Source organism: Schistocerca serialis, chromosome 4 (genome assembly GCF_023864345.2).
Source record: "Schistocerca serialis cubense isolate TAMUIC-IGC-003099 chromosome 4, iqSchSeri2.2, whole genome shotgun sequence".
NCBI lineage: Eukaryota > Metazoa > Arthropoda > Insecta > Orthoptera > Acrididae > Schistocerca > Schistocerca serialis.
In genome coordinates, this window is record NC_064641.1 from 66,648,904 (window position 1) to 66,673,153 (window position 24,250).

Below are 24,250 nucleotides of genomic sequence, written 5' to 3' on the forward strand. Positions count from 1 at the left end.
TAAAATGCAAAACTGCTTGGAAGATAATTAACAGTGCTGCCACAGATACTAAAAAAGACAAAATTAATATCCCACCTCAAATTAATTCAGTGAAAGAAATAGGAGACGTAATTATCAAACCAGACATTAGTCCATCAGAGTTACTCTCCCAAAATTGGGGTAGACAGTCACTAAATACAAGCATGCTAACTTTCTCTGAAGTATCACCTAGATTTGTACAAGGGGTCATAAAACTACTGAAATCATCTGATAGCTTAGATATATATGGCATATCATGCAACCTGCTAAAAAAAGTGTGTTACTGCATTCTGTAACCTTTAACCCATTGCATAAACAAGTGCTTACTTGAGGGATATTTTCCTGATGATTTAAAACTGTCCAGGATCATCCCAGTATACAAAAAGGGAGATAAAGACTCTCCATCTAGTTACAGGCCTATTTCAATAGTACCCGCATTCTCCAAGGTGATAGAACAAAGGCTTTGCTCAGGTCTCATTCTGTGACCTAAGCAAGGCTTTCGACTGTGTTGAGCACATGCCACTACTAGAGAAACTAGAATTCTACAGTATCAAAAGGAAACCGTCTCAGACTATTAAAAGCTTATCTCAACAAACGTAAACAGGTAGTGTGTGGTGGTAAGGAAATGTCAAACATAGAAAATGTTAAAGTAGGTGTGCCTCAGGTATCTGTACTGGGCCCCTTCCTGTTTCGGATAATGATCAATGACCTCCCCTTGTTTATTAGATCCACCACTGTATTGTATGCAGATGATACGACTTTTCTTCATAGTAGTTAACGATCTTAATGATCTTAAAACCTGTGCTGAAAATACACTCACGCAGCATATTGGCTCAGAGAAAATGGTTTCCTGCTAAATGAAAATAAAACTCAGCAGATAATCTTCACTGTTAGAGACAAGCCACTATCTGATGACCCTAGTTCTGTTAAATTCCTGGGAGTTTGTTTAGATGAAAAGTTATCCTGGGGCCAACATGCAAACTATGTTAGTAGTGAGCTATCTAGAGTAATTTATTTATTAAGACAACTTAGAAACTGTGTAACTGAAACATACATCAGATCATCTTATTTTGCATTTTTGCAAAGTATAATATCCTATGGCATTATCTTGTGGGGTAACTGTAGTCATATACATGACATCCTATTATTGCAGAAGAAAGCCATTAGGATAATTACAAATTCTTCACATAAGGTTCACTGCAAACCCTTATTTACTAAACAAAAAATTATGACAGTAATAAACCTCTATACATACAATGTCTTAATCTTTACAACGAAGAACCTACAAGATGTGAAATGTAGAGAAAATGTACATTGTTACAACACAAGAAGCATCAAACACATATACACGCCTTAACACAGATTATCAAAATCAATAAATAGCTATGAAGTCACAGGGCACAAACTATTTAATAAGCTGCCACATGCTATACAGGGTCTTCCTGAACATACATTCAAAGAAAGACGGCATGAATGGTTTATTGCCCACCCGTTCTATGATATCAAAGAATTCTTCAACTGTAAAATGCAGTAATCCAACAGATGACCCACTGTACATTTATTGTAATATAAGCTAAAATATTTCAGTAGTCAATACCTTATCACACTGTATTATAAATTGTACCTTCATTTCACGTTGTCAATTGCTGTAATGGCCTAAAGACAATAAAATCTTTATTATTATTATTATTGTGTACATGGTTTTTACTGTGATCATAATGTGAGCCATGTGATGCTAGGAAGAAAAGACTAAGTCTGTGAAAGAAAATGGAATTAGAGTACATAAGCAGAAGCAGCTGGGGTTGCACAATCTTAAGGAATTATATGCATATATAAATAGTGAATTCTCAAAATTTTGTGAATCATGACCAAAGCACTGTTCTTGACAATATCAGTGGCACCCATGTTTGTTTGTGTGACTCACACCAGAATTTTAAGTTAAGGGTTGTAGGGTGTAATGTGAAAGAACTAGAGAAGGGTGAAGAATGCACATTACCATAATATAAGCACTGGAGCATTCGTTACAAGCAATCTTGCATTTGCAGCATGTTTCTTACATGGGAAACTTTCCATCGCACCCCCTCACATTTCAAGGTAAAACGGCTCAGTTGATAGCCCGTCAAAAAATGAACCCAGATCAAGCACGAAAACAGGAAGAATGTGTACTGAGCTGTGGGGAAAAAAAGTTAAATAGAAACAGTGAATGTTCAAATGATAGGAAGTACAATATAGAGCAGCTGTATACAAATCTGGGTTCATTTGCAACAGCAAGGTATAAGGAATGGAGCTATAATGACATTTGATTCTGCACAACTACTTTATTCACAGCTGAAAGGAACTGGCTTTCGAATGGGAACCACAAATGTTCGATGGCAAGGTGACAAGTCAACCAAATCCTCCAACGGAAAACACATATGGTATGCCATACACGGCATTAGTAACAATACATGTGTCATACGGTACGAATCTCTTACCAACACACCTAATTTGTACGCCTGGTAAGTGAGTAAGCTATGCCTCCTTGTTCGATTTAGGTGTCCGCATTAATCTGAATATGATGATTCTCAAGGAAATGATGAAAACATAATAATTTGTCTCATAAGGTGCAAACAAATAAACATAGTTCACACCCATCTATTTGTTGTTTTTATTTCTGTGAGATGTCTATGTAGCATCTCACCTGCTCTCACTATTCATTACGTTTACTTGTGACGGTAACATATTCTTACCACATGACTTTCACTCTATAACCAGTGAATAGTATGACAACTGACAAGGTTCCAGACAGAGAAACATTTCAATGGCCAGATAAACAGTTCACAATGTTCTGGAAAAAAATAAAATAAATAAATAGATAAAAATAAAGGGCACAAGGGAGAGTTGAACATGGGTCGCCCACGTGATAGACCAACACCATGACCACTTAACCATGACACCATTGCTATTCAATTCTGCCCTATATTGAACGTCTTATCCTTCGACCTTTCATTGTTTCGATATTTTTTTTTTCACAATTCAGGACACCTCCTTCCTGTTTTCAGTTTTTGACGGGCCATTTTACCACAAAATCTGAGGGGGGGAAGGGGAGTGTGTGTGTGTGCGCGCGATGGTGGGATCCCATTGTTAGGTTCACGTCCCTTCATCCAAGTATGACAAGACTGACTGATTATCTGTTTGGTATGAACTGCATTGATGAAATTACATATAAGTGTTGGATAACAACAGGCAGGGTAGTTCTAGAGACTGTAACAAAATCCATAGATGATTACATTGAGGTGTTTGCATCAAGTTTACAACAGCTCCTACTATACTCATGTATCACCCAGCAGCAGTCACAGTTCTTTAAAATCACTAAATAAGAGCTCAAAGTAAGAGAATTTCTTGTTGTTGGAGGCTTTGTGGGGAATTACTCCTTTACCATTCAGGGTGAAGTTCAGGGATTTCATTAGAACAATCCACACTTCACAATTCACCCGTTCGTTGCTTACCACTGAGATGCAACTACTAATGCAATACACCATGTTTCATATATCATATATGGAAATATCTGATGGCTTCAGCATGATACAGAGAGAGAGAGAGAGAGAGAGAGAGAGAGAGATTCTTTCGGCACAGTTTCATCAGTTGCTTAAAATGTCACTTTCTAACTCCAAAGTATAATTTATTACTTTTCTGATGGATATGCTGAATTTCCAAGAATCTGTCTTACCATCACAAAGATTGTGATGTTATAGCAGAATGGCATTTCCCCCCTCCTCACGGGCCTACAGCACATTATAAAGGAAATTGTGATGGGGTTGTAGGGACTGTAAAGAGATTGGTCGCAATTGCCTCAGGTGACCTCATGAAAACCAGATTTTGACACCGCAATTATTTCAATGGTGCAAAAAAAATATTCCTTCATAGGTCTTCCACTATACATCTAGATCCCATCACAATGAAAGCGTTGCCAAGGTGACATAGCATTTCAAAAATAAATGACTATCCCAGATACCCAGAAGCTTCACTGTGTAATACCTATTAACAAAGGTACAGTAAAAACAGATATACAGTCTGCCTGTATCATATCTATAGGACATTAACAATTTAACTGGGCACGCGTGAACTGAGATTTTACCTTGTTTTATTAGCTTTTCAGTCAAGTTACATTGTAAATGGTTCATAATACCACTAAAATATTATAGAACCATATTTTTGTACTACATTACTTATGAATTGCACTTTTTAATAATTTGTGTTTCATATTCATGTGCTGCCTTCTGTATTTCGATGTGTACTGATGCGGACAAAATAAACTTTTGGGCATGAGGACAATACAGTGATTCTACCCGTCTGCTTTGACCCATGAAGTTATCAAGTTGGTGGACACTCTTATTCCCAGTGTATACAATATGGCAACCAAAAAGTCGTTAACAATCCCGAAGTCACTAAATACTACCATGCACAAAAATATTTAACAGTGCACAGAATTTCACTTCACCAATAAACTGAAGCTAATTGGGTGTAAAGTAGAGGGTCTTGGGTGGGGACAGTAAGAATGGCACCATTATACAACAAACAATACCGAAAAATAATGAACACAAAATTCTCTAAAATAAACAGAACAAAAAACACAAAAAAATCTGCAATGGAATATTACGTTTGACCTATATAGCTCAATGGAAAATGATACAAGGCACTTCCACCTTCTCCCCCCCCCCCCCTTCCCATTCTCACAAACACACACCCAAAAACTAAAATAACCATTACTGAAACCCACTGAAAACATTGTCGCATACCCTTGTACTTGGTTTGAGAAGCTGATACTCGGTTCATTATCATAATTTACACAAACTGTTGATACCTCACATATTCCACCAAGCAAGCATATAACTGAAGGACTTTAACTGCATAGGCTATATTCTCGCCCATAGCAGCAACCAATCAGTGACTTGTAAACTTTGTTGTGACATCCACAGTTAGTACCAAATAAAACTCCAAAAATAACAAATTTAAAACCATAAAAACACGTAGAACTAACAAGTTCAAAACCAAACTTAAATTGGTAGACAATAACTAACGACACCGCCAAGGCAACTAAAAAACAAGCTCCCACAACATCGAGTAACACGCAGCACTAAGGTCAATACCACATTAACATCACTTACAAACAATTTAGAAACAAATACCACACACTAGAATGTGTCACTGATTACTCCAACAAGCCCATTGCAAACACAATCCATTTTTAACACACTGCACACATACGACACAACACAGTTGTCACAGGTCAAAGCAGATGGGTGGAATCGGACACTTCCATTAACCCATTTTGAGATATTTAAGGTCAAAGGTTAAGGTCAATGACGTTGAACATAAAAATTCTTAGAAATCCACTGTGTTGTATATAAATATAAAGCTTTACTCAATAGCTTTTCAGTAACCCAAGTTTCACTGCAATATCTTGATTAGTACCAGATTATAGTCATATATGTTGAAACAGATGCATGCAAATTTCACACAACTTCCAAACTTTGCAGACCTATATAGCCTATTTCTTCACAACTGTCATATACCTCTCTAGATTGGTTGTTCTCCATCTCTTATCTGGATCACTGTATGCACAAAATCTGATATAAATCTGAGATGGTCAGGTTGAAAAATTTCACTTTCCTGCTTTAAACTGACATGGAATTACCCACAAAGATTAATCGTCACCCTCATGGGCCATCTCTATCCTTCTATTAGCCTGATAATGATGTCGCATTCCCTCACATTCTATGTAAAGTTGGTATCACCACAGCAACTGGCTGTGCTTACTCTCTACACAAAGTCTTCAAAGAAAAGTAATTTTTAATGTGCGTCTTAAAAAGTGTCTTGCCATGTATAATTCAAAATAAACTTTAACACAGACTGCACTATCAGTATGTTCCGCAGTGTTGACATAGTATTGAATTTTGAAACAGTATTCCCTATAGTGTTGACATAGTATTGAATTTTGAAACAGTGTTCAAGTACCATAAACAAAACCTGGGTCGACAGAAGCGTCCAATCCCATGCGTCGGCTTTGACCCGTGACGTAAGGGTGTTGTGTGTGACGTCTTGACGGCGCGGAGTTAGGTTTGTGAGAGTGGCGTGTTTGTACATGTCGTCGTGTTGTGGTTTGTTGTTCAGGGTTTTCGTTTGTGTGGTGTAATGGGCTCAGTTTGCTTTTGCTCATTATCCAGAATTGTTCGAGTGTCGGCTGTGTTTGTAGTGTAATTCATTTCAGTGAGTTAATGATTTTGTGTGAAGGTTAATTTTGTGTTGTTCGCTGTACATCGTGTGGTAATTTTAGTAAAATTAATGTGCTGTTGTTTATGTTCACGAATGGATATGACGGATAAAATTAACAGTGCGCAGGTCACGGGAAGTGTTCGATCCCAATGTGTGGCTGTATATGTTGACACTGGTATCGAGAGATGTTTTTGAGCTATATAGGCCAAGGGACCCCCCCATGAACCATGGACCGGACCTTGCCGTTGGTGGGGAGGCTTGCGTGCCTCAGCGATACAGATGGCCGTACCGTAGGTGCAACCACAATGGAGGGGTATCTGTTGAGAGGCCAGACAAACATGTGGTTCCTGAAGAGGGGCAGCAGCCTTTTCAGTAGTTGCAGGGGCAACAGTCTGGATGATTGACTGATCTGGCCTTGTAACATTAACCAAAACGGCCTTGCTGTGCTGGTACTGCGAACGGCTGAAAGCAAGGGGAAACTACAGCCGTAATTTCTCCCGAGGACATGCAGCTTTACTGTATGATTAAATGATGATGGCGTCCTCTTGGGTAAAATATTCCGGAGGTAAAATAGTCCCCCATTTCGATCTCCGGGCGGGGACTACTCAAGAGGACGTCGTTATCAGGAGAAAGAAAACTGGCATTCTACGGATCGGAGCGTGGAATGTCAGATCCCTTAATTGGGCAGGTAGGTTAGAAAATTTAAAAAGGGAAATGGATAGGTTAAAGTTAGATATAGTGGGAATTAGTGAAGTTCGGTGGCAGGAGGAACAAGACTTTTGGACAGGTGATTACAGGGTTATAAATACAAAATCAAATAGGGGTAATGCAGGAGTAGGTTTAATAATGAATAAAAAATAGGAGTGCGGGTTAGCTACTACAAACAGAGTAGTGAACGCATTACTGTGGCCAAGATAGACACAAAGCCCATGCCTACTACAGTAGTACAAGTTTATATGCCAACTAGCTCTGCAGATGATGAAGAAATTGATGAAATGTATGACGAGATAAAAGAAATTATTCAGGTAGTGAAGGGAGACGAAAATTTAATAGTCATGGGTGACTGGAATTCGTCAGTAGGAAAAGGGAGAGAAGGAAACATAGTAGGTGAATATGGATTGGGGGGAAGAAATGAAAGAGGAAGCCGCCTTATAGAATTTTGCACAGAGCATAACTTAATCATAGCTAACACTTGGTTCAAGAATCATGAAAGAAGGTTGTATACCTGGAAGAATCCTGGAGATACTAAAAGGTATCAGATAGATTACATAATGGTAAGACAGAGATTTAGGAACCAGGTTTTAAATTGTAAGACATTTCCAGGGGCAGATGTGGATTCTGACCACAATCTATTGGTTATGAACTGCAGATTGAAACTGAAGAAACTGCAAAAAGGCGGGAGTTTAAGGAGATGGGACCTGGATAAACTGAAAGAACCAGAGGTTGTACAGAGTTTCAGGGAGAGCATAAGGGAACAATTGACAGGAATGGGGGAAAGAAATACAGTAGAAGAAGAATGGGTAGCTCTGAGGGATGAAGTAGTGAAGGCAGCAGAGGATCAAGTAGGTAAAAAGACGAGGGCTAATAAAAATCCTTGGGTAACAGAAGAAATATTGAATTTAATTGATGAAAGGAGAAAATATAAAAATGCAGTAAATGAAGCAGGCAAAAAGGAATACAAACGTCTCAAAAATGAGATCGACAGGAAGTGCAAAATGGCTAAGCAGGGATGGCTAGAGGACAAATGTAAGGATGTAGAGGCTTGTCTCACTAGGGGTAAGATAGATACTGCCTACAGAAAAATTAAAGAGACCTTTGGAGAGAAGAGAACCACTTGTATGAATATCAAAAGCTCAGATGGCAAACCAGTTCTAAGCAAAGAAGGGAAGGCAGAAAGGTGGAAGGAGTATATAGAGGGTTTATACAAGGGCGATGTACTTAAGGACAATATTATGGAAATGGAAGAGGATGTAGATGAAGATGAAATGGGAGATAAGATACTGCGTGAAGAGTTTGACAGAGCACTCAAAGACCTGATTCGAAACAAGGCCCCGGGAGTAGACAACATTCCATTAGAACTACTGATGGCCTTGGGAGAGCCAGTCATGACAAAACTCTACCATCTGGTGAGCAAGATGTATGAGACAGGCGAAATACCCACAGACTTCAAGAAGAATATAATAATTCCAATCCCAAAGAAAGCAGGTGTTGACAGATGTGAAAATTACCGAACTATCAGTTTAATAAGTCACAGCTGCAAAATACTAACACGAATTCTTTACAGACGAATGGAAAAACTGGTAGAAGCGGATCTCGGGGAAGATCAGTTTGGATTCCGTAGAAATACTGGAACACGTGAGGCAATACTAACCTTACGACTTATCTTAGAAGAAAGATTAAGAAAAGGCAAACCTATGTTTCTAGCATTTGTAGACATAGAGAAAGCTTTTGACAACGTTAACTGTAATACTCTCTTCCAAATTCTGAAGGTGGCAGGGGTAAAATACAGGGAGCGAAAGGCTATTTACAATTTGTACAGAAACCAGATGGCAGTTACAACAGTCGAGGGACATGAAAGGGAAGCAGTGGTTGGGAAGGGAGTAAGACAGGGTTGTAGCCTCTCCCCGATGTTATTCAATCTGTATATTGAGCAAGCAGTAAAGGAAACAAAAGAAAAATTCGGAGTAGGTATTAAAATTCATGGAGAAGAAGTAAAAACTTTGAGGTTCGCCGATGACATTGTAATTCTGTCAGAGACAGCAAAGGACTTGGAAGAGCAGTTGAACGGAATGGACAGTGTCGTGAAAGGAGGATATAAGATGAACATCAACAAAAGCAAAACGAGGATAATGGAATGTAGTCAAATTAAATCGGGTGATGCTGAGGGAATTAGATTAGGGAATGAGGCACTTAAAGTAGTAAAGGAGTTTTGCTATTTAGGGAGTAAAATAACTGATGATAGTCGAAGTAGAGAGGATATAAAATGTAGACTGGCAATGGCAAGGAAATCGTTTCTGAAGAAGAGAAATTTGTTAATATCGAGTATAGATTTAAGTGTCAGGAAGTCGTTTCTGAAAGTATTTGTATGGAGTGTAGCTATGTATGGAAGTGAAACATGGACGATAACCAGTTTGGACAAGAAGAGAATAGAAGCTTTCGAAATGTGGTGCTACAGAAGAATGCTGAAGATAAGGTGGGTATATCACGTAACTAATGAGGAGGTATTGAATAGGATTGGGGAGAAGAGAAGTTTGTGGCACAACCTGACTAGAAGAAGGGATCGGTTGGTAGGACATGTTTTGAGCCATCAAGGGATCACAAATTTAGCATTGGAGGGCAGCGTTGAGGGTAAAAATTGTAGAGGGAGACCAAGAGATGAATGCACTAAGCAGATTCAGAAGGATGTAGGTTGCAGTAGGTACTGGGAGATGAAGAAGCTTGCACAGGATAGAGTAGCATGGAGAGCTGCATCAAACCAGTCTCAGGACTGAAGACCACAACAACAACAACAACAACAACAACAACAACAACAGGCGAAGGGAAGTGTTTGATCCTAACTTATGGGATCGGGAGCTGCTGTTGAGCTATATAGGTCAAGGGAAGTGTCCGATTCCAGATGATATTGTGTTTAGTGGTATTTGTGGAGTTTTGTGATGATGGTTTTTTTCGTCGTTTTGTGTGGTTTGTATGGGGGTGGGTGTCTAAATTTGTTTATATTTAGTTTGCCCCCACCCAAAAACACCCCATTTCTCGCGCTTGTCCCATTAGTGTCATTAGGCTTTTTGTGGAAAGTGTGTGTGTTTGTTTTTCGATGTATTTTCGTTTTCATAATGTGTACGTACCGACTTTATATGCGCCATATTGGAATCGTGGTTTCAGACGGGTGGGATCGGACGCTTCCGTATTTCCCAAAACCTTGTGTGTCATTGCACCAAGTTAATTCAGGTATGACAGATGTTGCCATTGTTATGTTCATATACTGTATAGTGTAAGTGTACATTTTATAGCTTCGTTTTATATTACAATTTTTGTTGCATTTGTATAATGCTGTACTCATTTATGTTAATGGCAAAATGGAAGTATTCTCAATATTCACAATTGTTTTCATGCCATTAATTTTTTAAAACTGATTGTTTGTGATGAAACTTTACTGTTTGCAAATCAGTTTCTATATTTGTCAATGATTTTCTGATGGGAGCAAGCGCTCAATTTTTATATTTAACAATAAACTAAAATAAAATTAATCTGCAATATATTATATGATCAATTCTTAATTTTTTCATAAGGCAGATGTCAAACGATATTCAGGTAAAAAACTGTCAACTTACTTTTTTTCATTTACAAACTGCCGCCAATTTTCACAGTCTGGTTTTAAGGAAAGCATTGCACCATATTTTCTACAATTACTACCAACATAAAAAACAATAAAAATTGGCAAAAGTTCATGAAATTAACAACAAAAGCAGCACGCAAAATCTCAGTTCTCAATATGATAATGAGTATCATGGTCTGGATAACTGGACATGGAATTACTGTTTTTTTTTTTTTTTTTTAAACTAAGTTCACTTTAAAATATTAGCAATTATTAAGACGACATCGATATTACGTGGGTTTAATTATATTCCACGATTTTGGAAAAAAAAATTTGGGGAGCTCATGAACCCACCATACCAGTAGCGCAACAATAACTTCACGATAACAGTTTAAGGTTACTTGTAAACAATTATCGCTCAAAAAGGCCTAACTGTACTTCTAATGACACTTATAAGCATCAACGTAGAAAATACTACAGGTTTTGTAGCTATTTTCCTCAAAACTTAAACTGATGAAATAAAAAGTTTTGCACCAGTCTAACTAGCCACTAACATGGGAAATCCGAAAAATAGTGTAATGTTTCGGTGTGCAGTCAATTGCAACACGTAGTCTGGAACAAACAAAGGCCAAAGTCAGTGCTTTCATTATTTGTTCCTACTATTAAATAAAAACAAGATACTAAAACCTTGTAAACTGCAAATATGGGTGTTTGTTTGCTATTAAGGAGGATACTGTTGACACTGATTTAAATCTCTATATTTCGCTTGTGTTTATCATAACAAGCAGGAAATCCGGTTGTGTAAGATCCACATCAGTTAGCATTCTGCCTTCTCCCTCTCGCCCCCCCCCCCCCTCCCCTGCAATCACACACTCACTCTCTCTTTCTCTCTCTCTCACAGGACCAAATTTACCTTCAAAAACTCTGGATTGCTCTGCTTTGTACTCAACAGATAATATAAAAATGCTATCCCCGTTGTTCCAGTATAAATGGAGTAATCATTCTGGTCGACAGAAGCCAACTTTGCCACTAATTTGGCAAGTAAAGAATTTGTTGCCGAGTGCAGTTTGTCGAGTAACTGGGGGTGAATCTGAAACAGTCAAAAATTGTTTCCACAATTTTTTTATACAAGGGAGAGTAATGTTTGGAACAAATTCACATAAAAGACAAAACATGCACCTCCCCATTTAATACAATTTTCGTAGTAGTTTCCCTATGAGCAACGTAATCCTCATACGGATTTTCATAATAACGTACGTCATCCATCGCACAAACTGACAACAACAAACACAACACAAGAACCTCACTCTTCAATGAACTAAATCGATAATTCGTTGCCATAGCAACGTAATACCAACATTGAACAAAACATTTCTCTAGACAAAGCTAACATTTTACCGCTGATGAAGTCTATTATATAATATTTAACTCGGATGTTTAGACGAAGGTGTTGTAGAAGTTTGCTCCCTAACCGAATAATTACTGTGCATCGAGATGTTTCTGCACCAGTGGTTTTCTGCTAGAGAGAACAAGCTGTAACCTACATTCCCCCACCAGATTCGGAACTCTAATGTATGAAACAGATCCCTACATCCGGTTACCTTACAAATGAGTTACGGGCACTAGCACATGATAGTGGTTCAAAAGATGTAGTTTTTTATGGAATTGAAATCTTTGGGATCTTGTTCACATACTCTCCAAGGGATGTTCCTGAAAAATTGTTTTTGGGACATTTATTTTATTTAATATTGCATGTTTGTTACTTGTGTCTGGATTTGCTGAGATCTTACTGATTTGACGTTCACCTTTTTCGTATCACTTATCGCAATTTAGTTCTGTTAATTAGAATCTCAGTTTTTAGTGATCCTATGTATGCACCTTGGACAGTTAACTGTGTTCATTGGAGCTGTCCATCACATGCACACACACGTGGGGCTGACACTTATCAAACTCAGATTCATGAGAGGACCAGTCGCCACCTTGCTAAAATGGCGACCTTGCCAAGATATTTTAGTCAGAAATGTAACTAGAAATTTCTTTGGTCAACTTAGTTTTAAATATTCTACAGAGGAGAGTCCTTGTCATGGTCTCTGCCAATAGGTGAGACATAACAGGACAAGTTTAACAGGTCAAATTTGACAGGAGAACCTTATTCATCGAAGTACTGCCAAAAGTAAAGCTGTGAGGACGGGCCGTGAGTCGTGCGGGGTAGCTCAGATGGTAGAGCACTTGCCCGTGAAAGGCAAAGGTCCCGAGTTCGAGTCTCGGTTCGTCACACAGTTTTAATCTGCCAGGAAGTTTCATATCAGCGCACACTCCGCTGCAGAGTGAAAATCTCATTCTGGAAACCCAGGTATGTCCACACACTGTGTCGTCAGTGATTCAGTGTGCTAGGGAATGGAGTGGAAAATCGCTTGCTCACACTTCAGTTTGCAGACTCAAGAGGGGGGTAAGTGCATGACCACAATTGGACAAACTACCTTCTCTCACATGTCTATTCATCTACATTCAGTCTTTTACATTCAGCTTACTGTGTAATTCTGAGACATAGATGTGGCGGTTTACAACTGTGAGTATATGAAGTGACAGTTGACAGTGATGTCTTGGTCCAGCACTACACGTTTATCTTATGGCGTTTTTGTATCTTTATTATGTCACTTATCTGCGATCAGTGTCCCCATATCAGCAGTTCATAATAATTGTGAGACATACTATTTTCTGATACTAAAGTATGGTGCAATTACTTTCATTGATTATTTTCTTCAAAATAACCACTTAGTTAATTGTATACAAGAGTTTTAAATATTTTGGGAATTACTGAAACTATTAATACTGGTCGATATTTCTGGGAGAGAGATTTTTGTCTCCTTTTTTTAAAAATCTGTATAACTTATGAAATTTGTAGTGATTCAAGGAAAACTGTAAACTGTATACATTTGTCACAGATAATGATAAAGGCTGATAGATCAACTGGATAGTTTTCTCTACTATGTGGTTGGATAGCCAGTAATTATCCATAGTTTTATAGTCAGAGAACTTTTTTACTGCCATTATGACCTCAGTGGATGTGACAGTTAACAACTGAAAAGAGTGTTTTACTGGAAGCTGCTTGCCAAGTTTTCATTTGCAGAAGAGGTTGCTGAGTTCAATCTGTTTCCAATTTCTTTCAATAAAGGTTCAAGGAATTCATTCAGTTGGTCTGGCTCGAGTGATACCTCTTGTGTATAGGTAGGGGAGTGTTTGTATGTCATTATCTGCTGTGTCATTTTGCACTTGTTTGGAGCAGTTTCTGCAGCTTTCATAGACTAACCTTTTTGCATGGAGAAGTGTAGTTTTGTAATTGTTTTACATTTCATATATATCAGTATCTATATTAGGTTGTTTAGTTTCACACTTACAGTTGTTTTTATATATACTTTGCTGTAGCATCATTTGTTTCCTTGTGCTTTCAAGCAGGCCTGACGGGACTAAGGGTTTGGATCCCAGTATCTGGCAGATATCAAACTGCTACTCTAAAATAAATTTTCTATCATATAACAAATAAAAGAACATTACCTCATTAGCAGCATAGCAATCTAGCTCTTGCTCTCCACCTCAACTTTTGACATTTATGGTCAGTTACACACAGTTCTATTTCATTTTTAATCTTGCATGCACAGTATTTTCTTGAGACATCACAATGCACTTTCCTTAAACGTTGTTGGAAATTCTACCAAAACATTTCCCCAACAAATGTACATGGTAAAGGCTGTGAAATAACATAATTTGGTAAATTTCCAACAACATTCAAAGATAAGGCACTTTTGATTCCATCACAACACGGTTTTACAAGAAATATAAAGAAAACATTTTGCATTTAGTAGTAAACAAAAAATCAAATATATGTATTTGTCTATAGTTGTCCTATAAGAATCGTAAAAGTCAAGAAATGATATGTCAGGAAAGAGGTGCATTGGCCATGCTGATTCAAATGGTTCAAATGGCTCTGAGCGCTATGGGAATTAACATCTATGGTCATCAGTCCCCTAGACCTTAGAACTACTTAAACCTAACTAACCTAAGGGCATCGCACACATCCATGCCTGAGGTAGGATTCGAACCTGCGACCGTAGCCGTTGCGCAGTTCCGGACTGAGCGCCTAGAACTGCTAGACCACTGCAGCCGGCGCCATGCTGATGCTTGGAAGTAAAGAGATAATGTTCTTCCTTTGTTTGTCCATAGAACAGCTACTAACTTCCATGAGGACTCTTATTTTACTTGTTATGACATTATTCCTTGACTGAAGAGGCTTGACCCTCAGAGGTTCATCTCAGAAAATTGGAGATCCAACATCATGACAGGAGTGCCAGTTTGTAACAGAGAGAAAATGAGAACTATTAATCAATTATTGTAGATGCAACTCATGATTCAAATCATGTTGAACAAACAACATTCACCTAATGCTATATTTACTACAGTAAGGAAATTGATCAATATAAAAGTTTTTGAATTGTTACTGGAATTTGTAGATTGTAACTACAAAACAGGAGTTGATATTGCACATTTAAGTTGATCTGTAATTGTGACACACTCAATTTCTATTAGTAAATACTGCAGACAACGTTATCATAATGGAAGTAAAATGAGAGGGTTTAGATTAGGTTAGATTAGATTAGAGTCAGTTTTTGTTCCATAGACTAAAAAATGAGACGATTCTCGTAGATGTGGAACATGTCAGAAAGTATAACACACAAAACATAAAACATTTGAATATAATACTCATTTATCAGGAGATCATCAAAATAGGTGAATACATTACAGTAAACTGGAACTGCTAATACCTTCAGAGTTAATACACAATCATAATGAAACACAGTATGCCCTTTTAGTAAATTTATCATACAAAAACACCTAATATTGACTGTTGTGACCAAGGGCACTCAAAAATGAAACCTAACAGACATTTTCACTTAAGCTGGTCTAACTCTCCCTGTTAAGATATTCGTCTGTGGACGAGAAGGAGTTCCCTATCAAAAAGTCTTTCGAACTCTGGTTAAACTGTACTTTACCTGAAACCAAATTATTGATCGTTGATGGCAATTTATTGAAAATGTGTGGTCCTGTATATTGGATCCCTTTTTGGACCAAGGTGAGTGATTTTAGGTTTTTTGTAGATTGTTCTTTTTACTAATATTGATACTATGTATTTAGCTATTGGTTGGAAACATAGGTCTATTATTTGCAACAAATTTCATTAAGGAATAGATATACTGAGAAGCGCTAGTTAGAATACAAAGATCCTTGAACAGGTTTCTACATGATGTCCTTGAATCTACACCAAAAATGATTCTTATTACACACTTCTGCACGCGAAAAACTTTTGCTTGGTTTGATGAGTTACCCCAGACTATGATCCCATATGACATAATAGAAAAAAATATGAGCAAAGTATGCAAGTTTTTATATTTATATCTCCTACATCTGATATCATGCTTACTGTGAATTCAGACTTGTTTATGTGCTTGAGCAATTCTGTGGTATGTCCCTCTCAACTGAATTTATTATCAAGTTGTAATGCCAGAAATTTAACATTGTCAACCTCTTCAAGCTGCACATCTTCATATGTTAAAGCTTGAAGTAAATCTCTTACAGGTTTTGAACTGCATATAGTGTGTCTTTTCGAAGTTTAATGACAGTGACAGCTTTAAACCATTTATCAATGTCAATGAAAATTTGATTAACAGCCATTTCTAAATCTGTATGTGACTTGCTACTTATTGCAAAGTTTATATCATTTGTAAACAAAACAAACTTAGCGTCTGGTAATGTAACAGATGAGAGGCCTTTAACGGACACAAGAAAAAGCAATGGACCAAAGATTGAATCTTGAGGTACACCACACATAATTACTTCCTAGTCAAATGAAGATTGACTGCTTACTGCACAGCTTTTTCGCATTCACACCTTTGTTTCCTCTTAGTTAGGTAAGACTCGAACCAATTCACAGTACTTCCAGTGACACCATAGTATTCTAATTTACTTAAGAGAATGCTGTGATTCACACAGTCAAAGGATTTTGATGGCTCACAGAAAATTCCAGTAGTTTATAATTTGTTACCTAATGAAGTAAGTACATTCTCACTGTACATGTAAACAGCTTTTTCTATATCAGAACCCTTAAAAAATCCAAACTGTGACTTGGAAAATATATTTTTTGCAGTCAGATGCTTAATGAAACACTTGAATGAGATTTTTCAAATATTTTTGAAAAAGAAACAGCAAAAATGAAATTGGTCGATAGTTTGATGGTATCTCTTTATCCCCCTTCTTGTAAAGAAGGGGGATAACTTCAGCACATTTTAGCCAGTCTGGAAAGGTTCCGCTGATAAGAGACTGATGACACAAATAAATTAAAACAAAGTCAACTCACATGAGCACTCTTTGATTGACTTTGTAGATATGTTATCATAACCACTAGAATACTTAGATTTTAAGGATTTTATGATGGATGCTACTACTTCTATTTCTATTTTACTAAAGTTATTTGTAAAGACTGATCTCAAATACTCCATTCCACTGTTTTGCCAAACAAGTTAAGCCCAGGCTGTCAGTAACAGAAACAAAGTACTTGTTTAAGAGATTTGCAATACAATATGCACTTGTTACAAATGTCTCATTTATTTTTAGAGCTGTGTGTTCCTCTTCCTTTTTGGCTTCACTATATGCCATGTAGTTCTTATTTCGTTGCCTGATGTTATTATCTTGTTATCATAATAAAGCTGCTTTGATTTATGGATTACTTGCTTTAATATTTTTGTTTGTAATGTATTACAGTGCTTACATCAGAGCTGTTCCTAGATATTAGATGCAGTCTCTTTTTGTTCCACATAATATCTTTATTTCTTGTGTAATTCATGATTTATTTTTAGACTTCTGTTTGAGTTACCTTTAGGGGAAAAGAATTTTCAAAAGAGTAAGTAACTTACTGTAAACACCTATGCAGTTCATGTCTTTGAGCTGTCTCCCAAAATTCTCGATTTTTGACTGATTTATTGCCCTTCTATACTCAGATTTAATAGATTTTTTTATCTTATTTCAATATTTAACACTAGATGCTGCATGTCATGATCAGAGCTCAGGCATATTTTCTTCAGTAGAATTCTCATGTAAAATTTCCTCTGTGTGCTTGCCATAGCCTTATGCAGAGTTCATACAGCTGAGAGCTACCATAAAACCGATACTTTTTTTTTTTTTAGAGTGATTCAGCTCGTTACAACCTGTTCAGCTGAAGTCAACAATGACACTAAATTCAGAAACAGTGTGTTGTAAGTTCTTAGTTTCAGGTATGATACCTGTAGGAGTGCTGAGGTTGATGCTGAAATACCAATTGCAACTCACTTGGATAAGATAGCCATTGCTTTTGAAACACACAGCAAGCTAGATTTGTCAGCTGAAACCCATTCAGTGGTACAGGGTGTTTTGGATTATGTGAAATCTTTCAAGTGTTTAATCATGACACCATTCTAGCCAAGGGAGTTGGTATTAATTGATTATAGAAACAAATTACTACAACCTTGAAATACTACCATAGATGACAAGGTAAAACGCTTTGAGACCTTATTAAATGACTTAAAATGTCTTCATGAAAATTGTGACAGTGTTCTCCCTGAATCTAAAGTTGTTCTAGTGCAGTTAGTAGCGAGTCTGAATTTCCTGAGGTGCATACTAAGAAAAGTAAATCACAAGGAATGAAGTGACAGATGTGAATTCGGAAGAGTTATTCAAGATAAATGTTTTTATGTCGTTGCTGAAAATCTACAGTCTAACTTGAAAACCTGATCTGAAACAGCGAATATTTTGTATTAAACATTTGTGTTTTATGGAAATACTCAAAAGTGACTGACAATCAGGTCACTGAGGCATGCAAGTCATTTATCAGTGAACACTGTAACTATGTCACAACAGATTTAGAAGAAGGACTTAAATATTTGAAAACAATATGTACCTCCAACTTTGAATACATTACCATGGAACCATAAGGCCTCTTGGATAAGATGCATTAGCTTAAAATTTCAAGCTGATTTCTGAATTCATGTGTATCTATGTGACTGTAGCTGTAGCAGAAAGATCATTTGGCATTATGACCCATGTTAAAAATTGTCTCAGATCAATTGTGCATTAACAATGTGTCAGAGATTTGGGGACCTTGGCAACTGAATGTAATTTGGCAAGGTAACTATACTCTGATGCCATGATTCAAACATCGACTGCTGAGACAAAACGTCAGGTCATGATGTGGAAGAAACCTAGCGAAAGAGCCCCAAAAAATGGAATGTCACACATTTAGTAGGGAAAGTTATGGCAACCATCTTTCGTGGCTCTTAGGGGTTTTGCTCATTCACTAGCTGCCTCGCAACATCACAATGAATGCACAGAGGAATTATAATGTTTTGGTGAATCAGCAAGAAGCCATCATAAGATGACCATCATAAGATAATGTCCTGGCCTTTTGTCTCGTGAAGTTCCCTTCCTCATTTAGCTCGAATGACCCAGGTAGATCTCAGAAGATTCAACAGGGAAGTGTTTCCACATCTTCCATATAAATTAGGTCTTCCTCCAAGTGATTTTCACATTTTCGACCAATACAGAGGTTGTTTTGGAAGTAATACTGATGATAAAGTCACATTAACAGTGAAGAACTGGTTATGAGCACAGGACCTGACCTGGTACAACACTAGTTTTTATAAACTTTTGTCGTGTTACCAAAAAATCTTGGAAAAATATGGTGATGACAGAAAGGTAACAGAAGCATTGCACACTGCCACTAAAATTATTTCAACATAATAAATTGTGTGTAATGTTTTTTAACAGGGAATCTTTCTTACTGGATATCTCTCATGTTTAACCTTTGTACCTTCATTCATGATTCAACAATTTATGTGTTAGTTCTTTCAAAGCAATTGGAGACTTGATTTACGACTAGTTTTTGTTTTACTACATTCTCAATGATGCTGATTGTAATAGAACATTATACAAGGTGTATGATAAGTACCTCTTGTTTTTCGAAATAATAGAGGGTATGAAGTTAAACATAGCCCTTAATAAAACACTGAGCAGTAGTACATTGTCTTGAACATGTGCTAGGATAAAGGAAATGGTATATTGTAAAAAAAGGTGCTGGAAGGACTTCACTGTAAAGCGAGTGTTAATTCAGAACATGATCTTAGCAATGGCACATCATGCAAGTATGTTTTCAAAAGGTTTTGTTTGTATTATTTTACTTAAATATAACGAAAATTGCAAATTCGTTTATAAACGTTATTTAAATTTGTAACTACCGCAATCTGTTCTAATTCCCATTGAAAATATATGTTGGAATGAGTAATGTGAATGTAGAAAATGTGCTCAGAAAAAATTGTGTACTGGAGACAGGCAATTTAACTTTAAGTGTCACTTCTGCAATTAGGAAGCCCATCTTTCCACACATTCATAGAAAAAGAATGTTGTGCATACCAGAAACTAAGTAACCAGATTTCAAGATATTCAGTGTTTTATAATAACCAACTTACTTCAGTAGTTCATTGTTTCCATGGTAATAATTTCAGCTGAAACTAAAGTATTCAAAATCTGAGTGATGAGCACTGGCTTCTGTATAGAAAATAAATCAGTAGCGAACATTGTATTATTGATAAGTCATGTTTATTTTTCATGTTCTGTGTGATGTCAAAAAATAAGAAACAGTTACACTGATACAACTGTGTATAAACTTTCTGCTCTGAATTTGAAAACTTCACACGATTTCCTTGAATGTTCACGGACTCTGAAATACAGGATAACACAGCATCCAACATGCAACCGAACTTAGTGCGGTTGATGGTGGCTTGATGCTACATGATTCAACCTTTCGCACCATGAACAACTGTTCAGTTCACCCGAATTCCAATGGCAATATCTCATGCAATGGCAATATCTCATGCAATGTATACTACCATTGTATAAATTGCATTTGAGAATGTATGTTCAATGTTAATGAGGAATCATAAAAAAGAGTTATAATTATTATGTATTCCATTCAAAGAGTATTTTTTGTGTATCTCCAGTATTCTCCAAATTGTGTTCCATTCAAATCATGTCAAAACTATTTTAAAATAACAGCAAAATTAGATTATTGTATTTGGATATGGGGCCCATTCACACATCCTGCCCCAGATCCAGCCGAGGCTATCAAAGGCCCTGATTTCAAGTTCTCTATTATATCAGTTTTGTAACTTTCTTTTGTGCTTGCCTTTGAAATGTCTTTTTTGGTGGAGAACAGGTACATCACACTTCAATATATTTTCTAAAGAATCTGTCAAACATTGATTCAACATTAGTTTGTTCAATCTGTTTTTGAAACATAAAATCACACTTTATGTAACTTAATCTATCAGCAGACAAGTTAGCAACCACATCTTCCTGACCTCTCATCCAAGTGACTATACCTTCTTCAAGGATAGTGTTATTTGCATGAGTAGACAGTTATCTGCATAGTGTAAAGAGTAGTGGTTCATGGTCAGAAAAACAACCATCTTCATGACCAACAGTAAAAATCTCACTGGACACGTTAACAGTAATATTATCTAAGCAGGCTTTTTTCCAAGTAGAGCTTTTGTATTTACAAAATAAATTTAGTGGCCTTAAGATACTGAAAAACAGTCTTGATACTTGCTTGTTAGAGTTTGACATTTCTATCCTATAGTCACCACAGATAGCAATATTTAGTTTTTCCTTAATACTTTTCTGAAAATAAGCTCAAAAATTTTGAAGAATATTTCTACAGGTCTTATTGGAGACCTATGAACACTAAGAACTATCATATTGTGGTCTGTCAGCTTTATGCAACTGAACAACTCACAATCTAATTAGGAACACTATCAACTTACGCCAACTTTTGTAAATTTCAGACCTTCTTTCGTAAACATTGCAACTCATCCATTTTTTCTGTTTTATAGGCATTATACTGGCAATAACATAGTACTGAGAAACAAAAATTTCTATTTCCACTTCAGTTAGCCAGCATGCTGATATACAAATTACATCCACATTCTGTCTTCTACAATAATTGTGCTGGGTTAAGCTGGCACCAGCACAACATGTGACATAGAGGTCACAAGAAGATCGATCGAGGCCAAAGACACACTTGCTGGGAATGCACCGCCAACGCCCTCTCAGCCATCAGTATTTAGGATCGCCGCTGCAGACTGGTGGGCCATTTCGTTCAGCTAGTGCGAGTTAATTCGAGTTTGTCCTACCTTGTGAGATCAAGTCTGTCACCGAGTCGGAGCCGCCGTCCTAGTCTCTAGCACAGAGACAGGCGGCACAAAGCAACCTTATAGTGACATAGCGGACTTCTACTTCACCAGCAGTGAGGCTAAAATGGACTATATAGGAGAGCTTGTACCACAGCACATGGACGTTTAAATAAAGTAGCTCTTTGTTCATGTATAATGAACCCAGTTAACAACTGTGTACAGTTTGTGTTATAGAACAAGGCTACTGGCGACCAACCAACATCCTCTCCTTGCTTCCCAAGGTACAGCTTTTCAGAGACAACTAGAGACACAAAAACTGGTAACGAGGATTCAGTAGAGGTGACGAGAAAACTTCAGTGAAGAACTTGCTTGCTTCCCTTGTGTTTGTTTGCAGGGGTTCTAATATTTCATTGCTAATGTGTAGTTGAGATCTTGAATGTTTTTCAGGAGGGAGCGGCAGAATTAATCAAATTTCAGAGACCTTTTTTTTAATTTTTTTTAATTTTTTTATTTTTTAAAGCTGGAACGTATTTGTGTAAATAATGTCTACCTCGTCCCCCCGGCCCCCGCGACTCAGCCGCAGATGGCCAACAAATTTCTGCCTTGCTGACGGCGGCTGCCCATCGTTCTGGCAGTTAAACGACATGGAAGAGGAATGGCTCGAATACCTGACACAGTTACGAGCTCATTGTGCAGTTCATCGCGTTCAAGGTACTGTGGAGCTACAATACTTTCTTTCTATTGTGGGGTCCCCAGTGTCCAGGTTAATACAAAAACTATTCCCAACTGCGTCTCCATTATAACGAAGTAACCACTGCATTTAATAAGTTCTATGACCAGTAGGTCCAAGTAGCTGCAGCCAGATATCAGTATTTTCGTTTGTAGAAAAAGCCGGAACAGATGTACCGTCAGTGGTTTACAGAATTAACAGGCATGACTAAGAAGTGTAAATTTAAGTGTAGTTGTGGTAACTTTTACAGTGACCAATTATATTAAGGTTGCTATAACATTCAGTACGAGAGCAGATCCTAAATCATGTGAAAACTGTTTAAAAATAACAGCAAAATTATATTATTATATTTGGATATGGGGTCCAGTCACACATCCTGATCCAGATCCAGCCGAAGCTATAAAAGGCTCTGCTTCCAAGTTCTCTATTACATCTGTTTGGTAACTTTCTTTTGTGCTTGCCTTTGAAATGTCTTTCTCAGTGGAGAACAATTACACCACACATCAATACATTTTCTAAAGATTCTGTCAAACATAGATTCAACATTAGTTTGTTCAATCTGTTTTTGAAACATAAAATCATATTTTATGTAACTTAATCTATCAGAAGACAAGTTCACAACCGCATCTTCGTGACCTCTCATCCAAGTGACTATACCTTCTTCAAGGGTAGTGTTATTTGTGTAAATAGACAGTTTGCTGTAGAGTGTAAAAAGTAGTGGTTCATCATCAGAAAAACATCCATCTTCATGACCAACAGTAAAACTCTCACTGGACAAGTTAACTATATTATCTAAGCAGGCTTCTTTCCAAGCAGCAGTTTTGTATTTACAAAATAAGTTTAGTGGCCTTAGGATACTGAAAAACAGATCCTTCACTTTCTCAAGTGTTGCAAATCTTGGAGCAATATGATTCGGGTGCCATACCGACCAATAAGTTTGACCATGCCCAGATTTGTCGGTTCGAGTCGCCCCTTGCTCGCGACAGTCCCAAGCAGCCACAACAAGTAGTGTGTACACAGCCGCGCGGACTGCCACGTAAACTTGTAAACAGACGTATGAACTTAGTGGTCTTTCCCTAGATGTTTTTCTCGCCATAAACGATAGGAGTGCCCATCACGTAACGCAAAGTGTTACATGTATGGAAAGAAAGGACGTGTCGCAGCAGTTTGTTTGCAACGGCACAAACGCGCCTATTTTGCACTCTCCAAGAAAAAAACAGGCTCGTGCACTTGCAGTAAACATTGTTTTTCAAACCAACAACAGGTTCTGACAAAAGTAAGATTAAAGTTGTGTCTCCTTCTCGCCCTAGTGCCATGCAATTACGTTCTAACAAACTATTTGTCTCATTGCGAATTGCAGGCCGTCGTGTGAACTTTCAGTTAGACACAGGTGCATCAGTCACTTAATTGTACCATATATGAACAGTTAGTCTCACCACGACTTGCCGACTTTCTCAATTGAGCAAGTAGTTCTCTGTTTACAACGGACAGGAAATTCCAGTGCTTGGACAGTGTAGTTTGCCAGCCACTTACAAATCTCACACTAGGACAGTGACTTTTACTATGTTGAAGTCAAGAGACAGTGGAAGATTTTCGGTTTAGATGCCTTTGATTTGTTTGGCCTTGTCATCCATGACAATGTACTTTCCATACCAGCTTGTGATC

The 24,250-nt window shown here is 37.4% G+C and overlaps 1 protein-coding gene across 1 annotated transcript in view; it reads right to left on the reverse strand.

Annotated features, from left to right (window-relative positions):
• LOC126473877 (lanC-like protein 2) overlaps nt 1–11,929 on the reverse strand; it is a 145,539-nt gene extending 133,610 nt beyond the window's left edge. Inside the window, exons 1-2 of the mRNA XM_050101214.1 lie at nt 11,765–11,929; nt 11,499–11,675 (exon numbers count right to left, since the gene is read on the reverse strand). Coding sequence (XP_049957171.1) covers nt 11,499–11,675; nt 11,765–11,926 — 339 coding nt within the window. The 5' untranslated portion in view covers nt 11,927–11,929. The remainder of the gene's footprint in view (nt 1–11,498; nt 11,676–11,764) is intronic.
• Between the last annotated feature and the right edge of the window lie 12,321 nt (nt 11,930–24,250).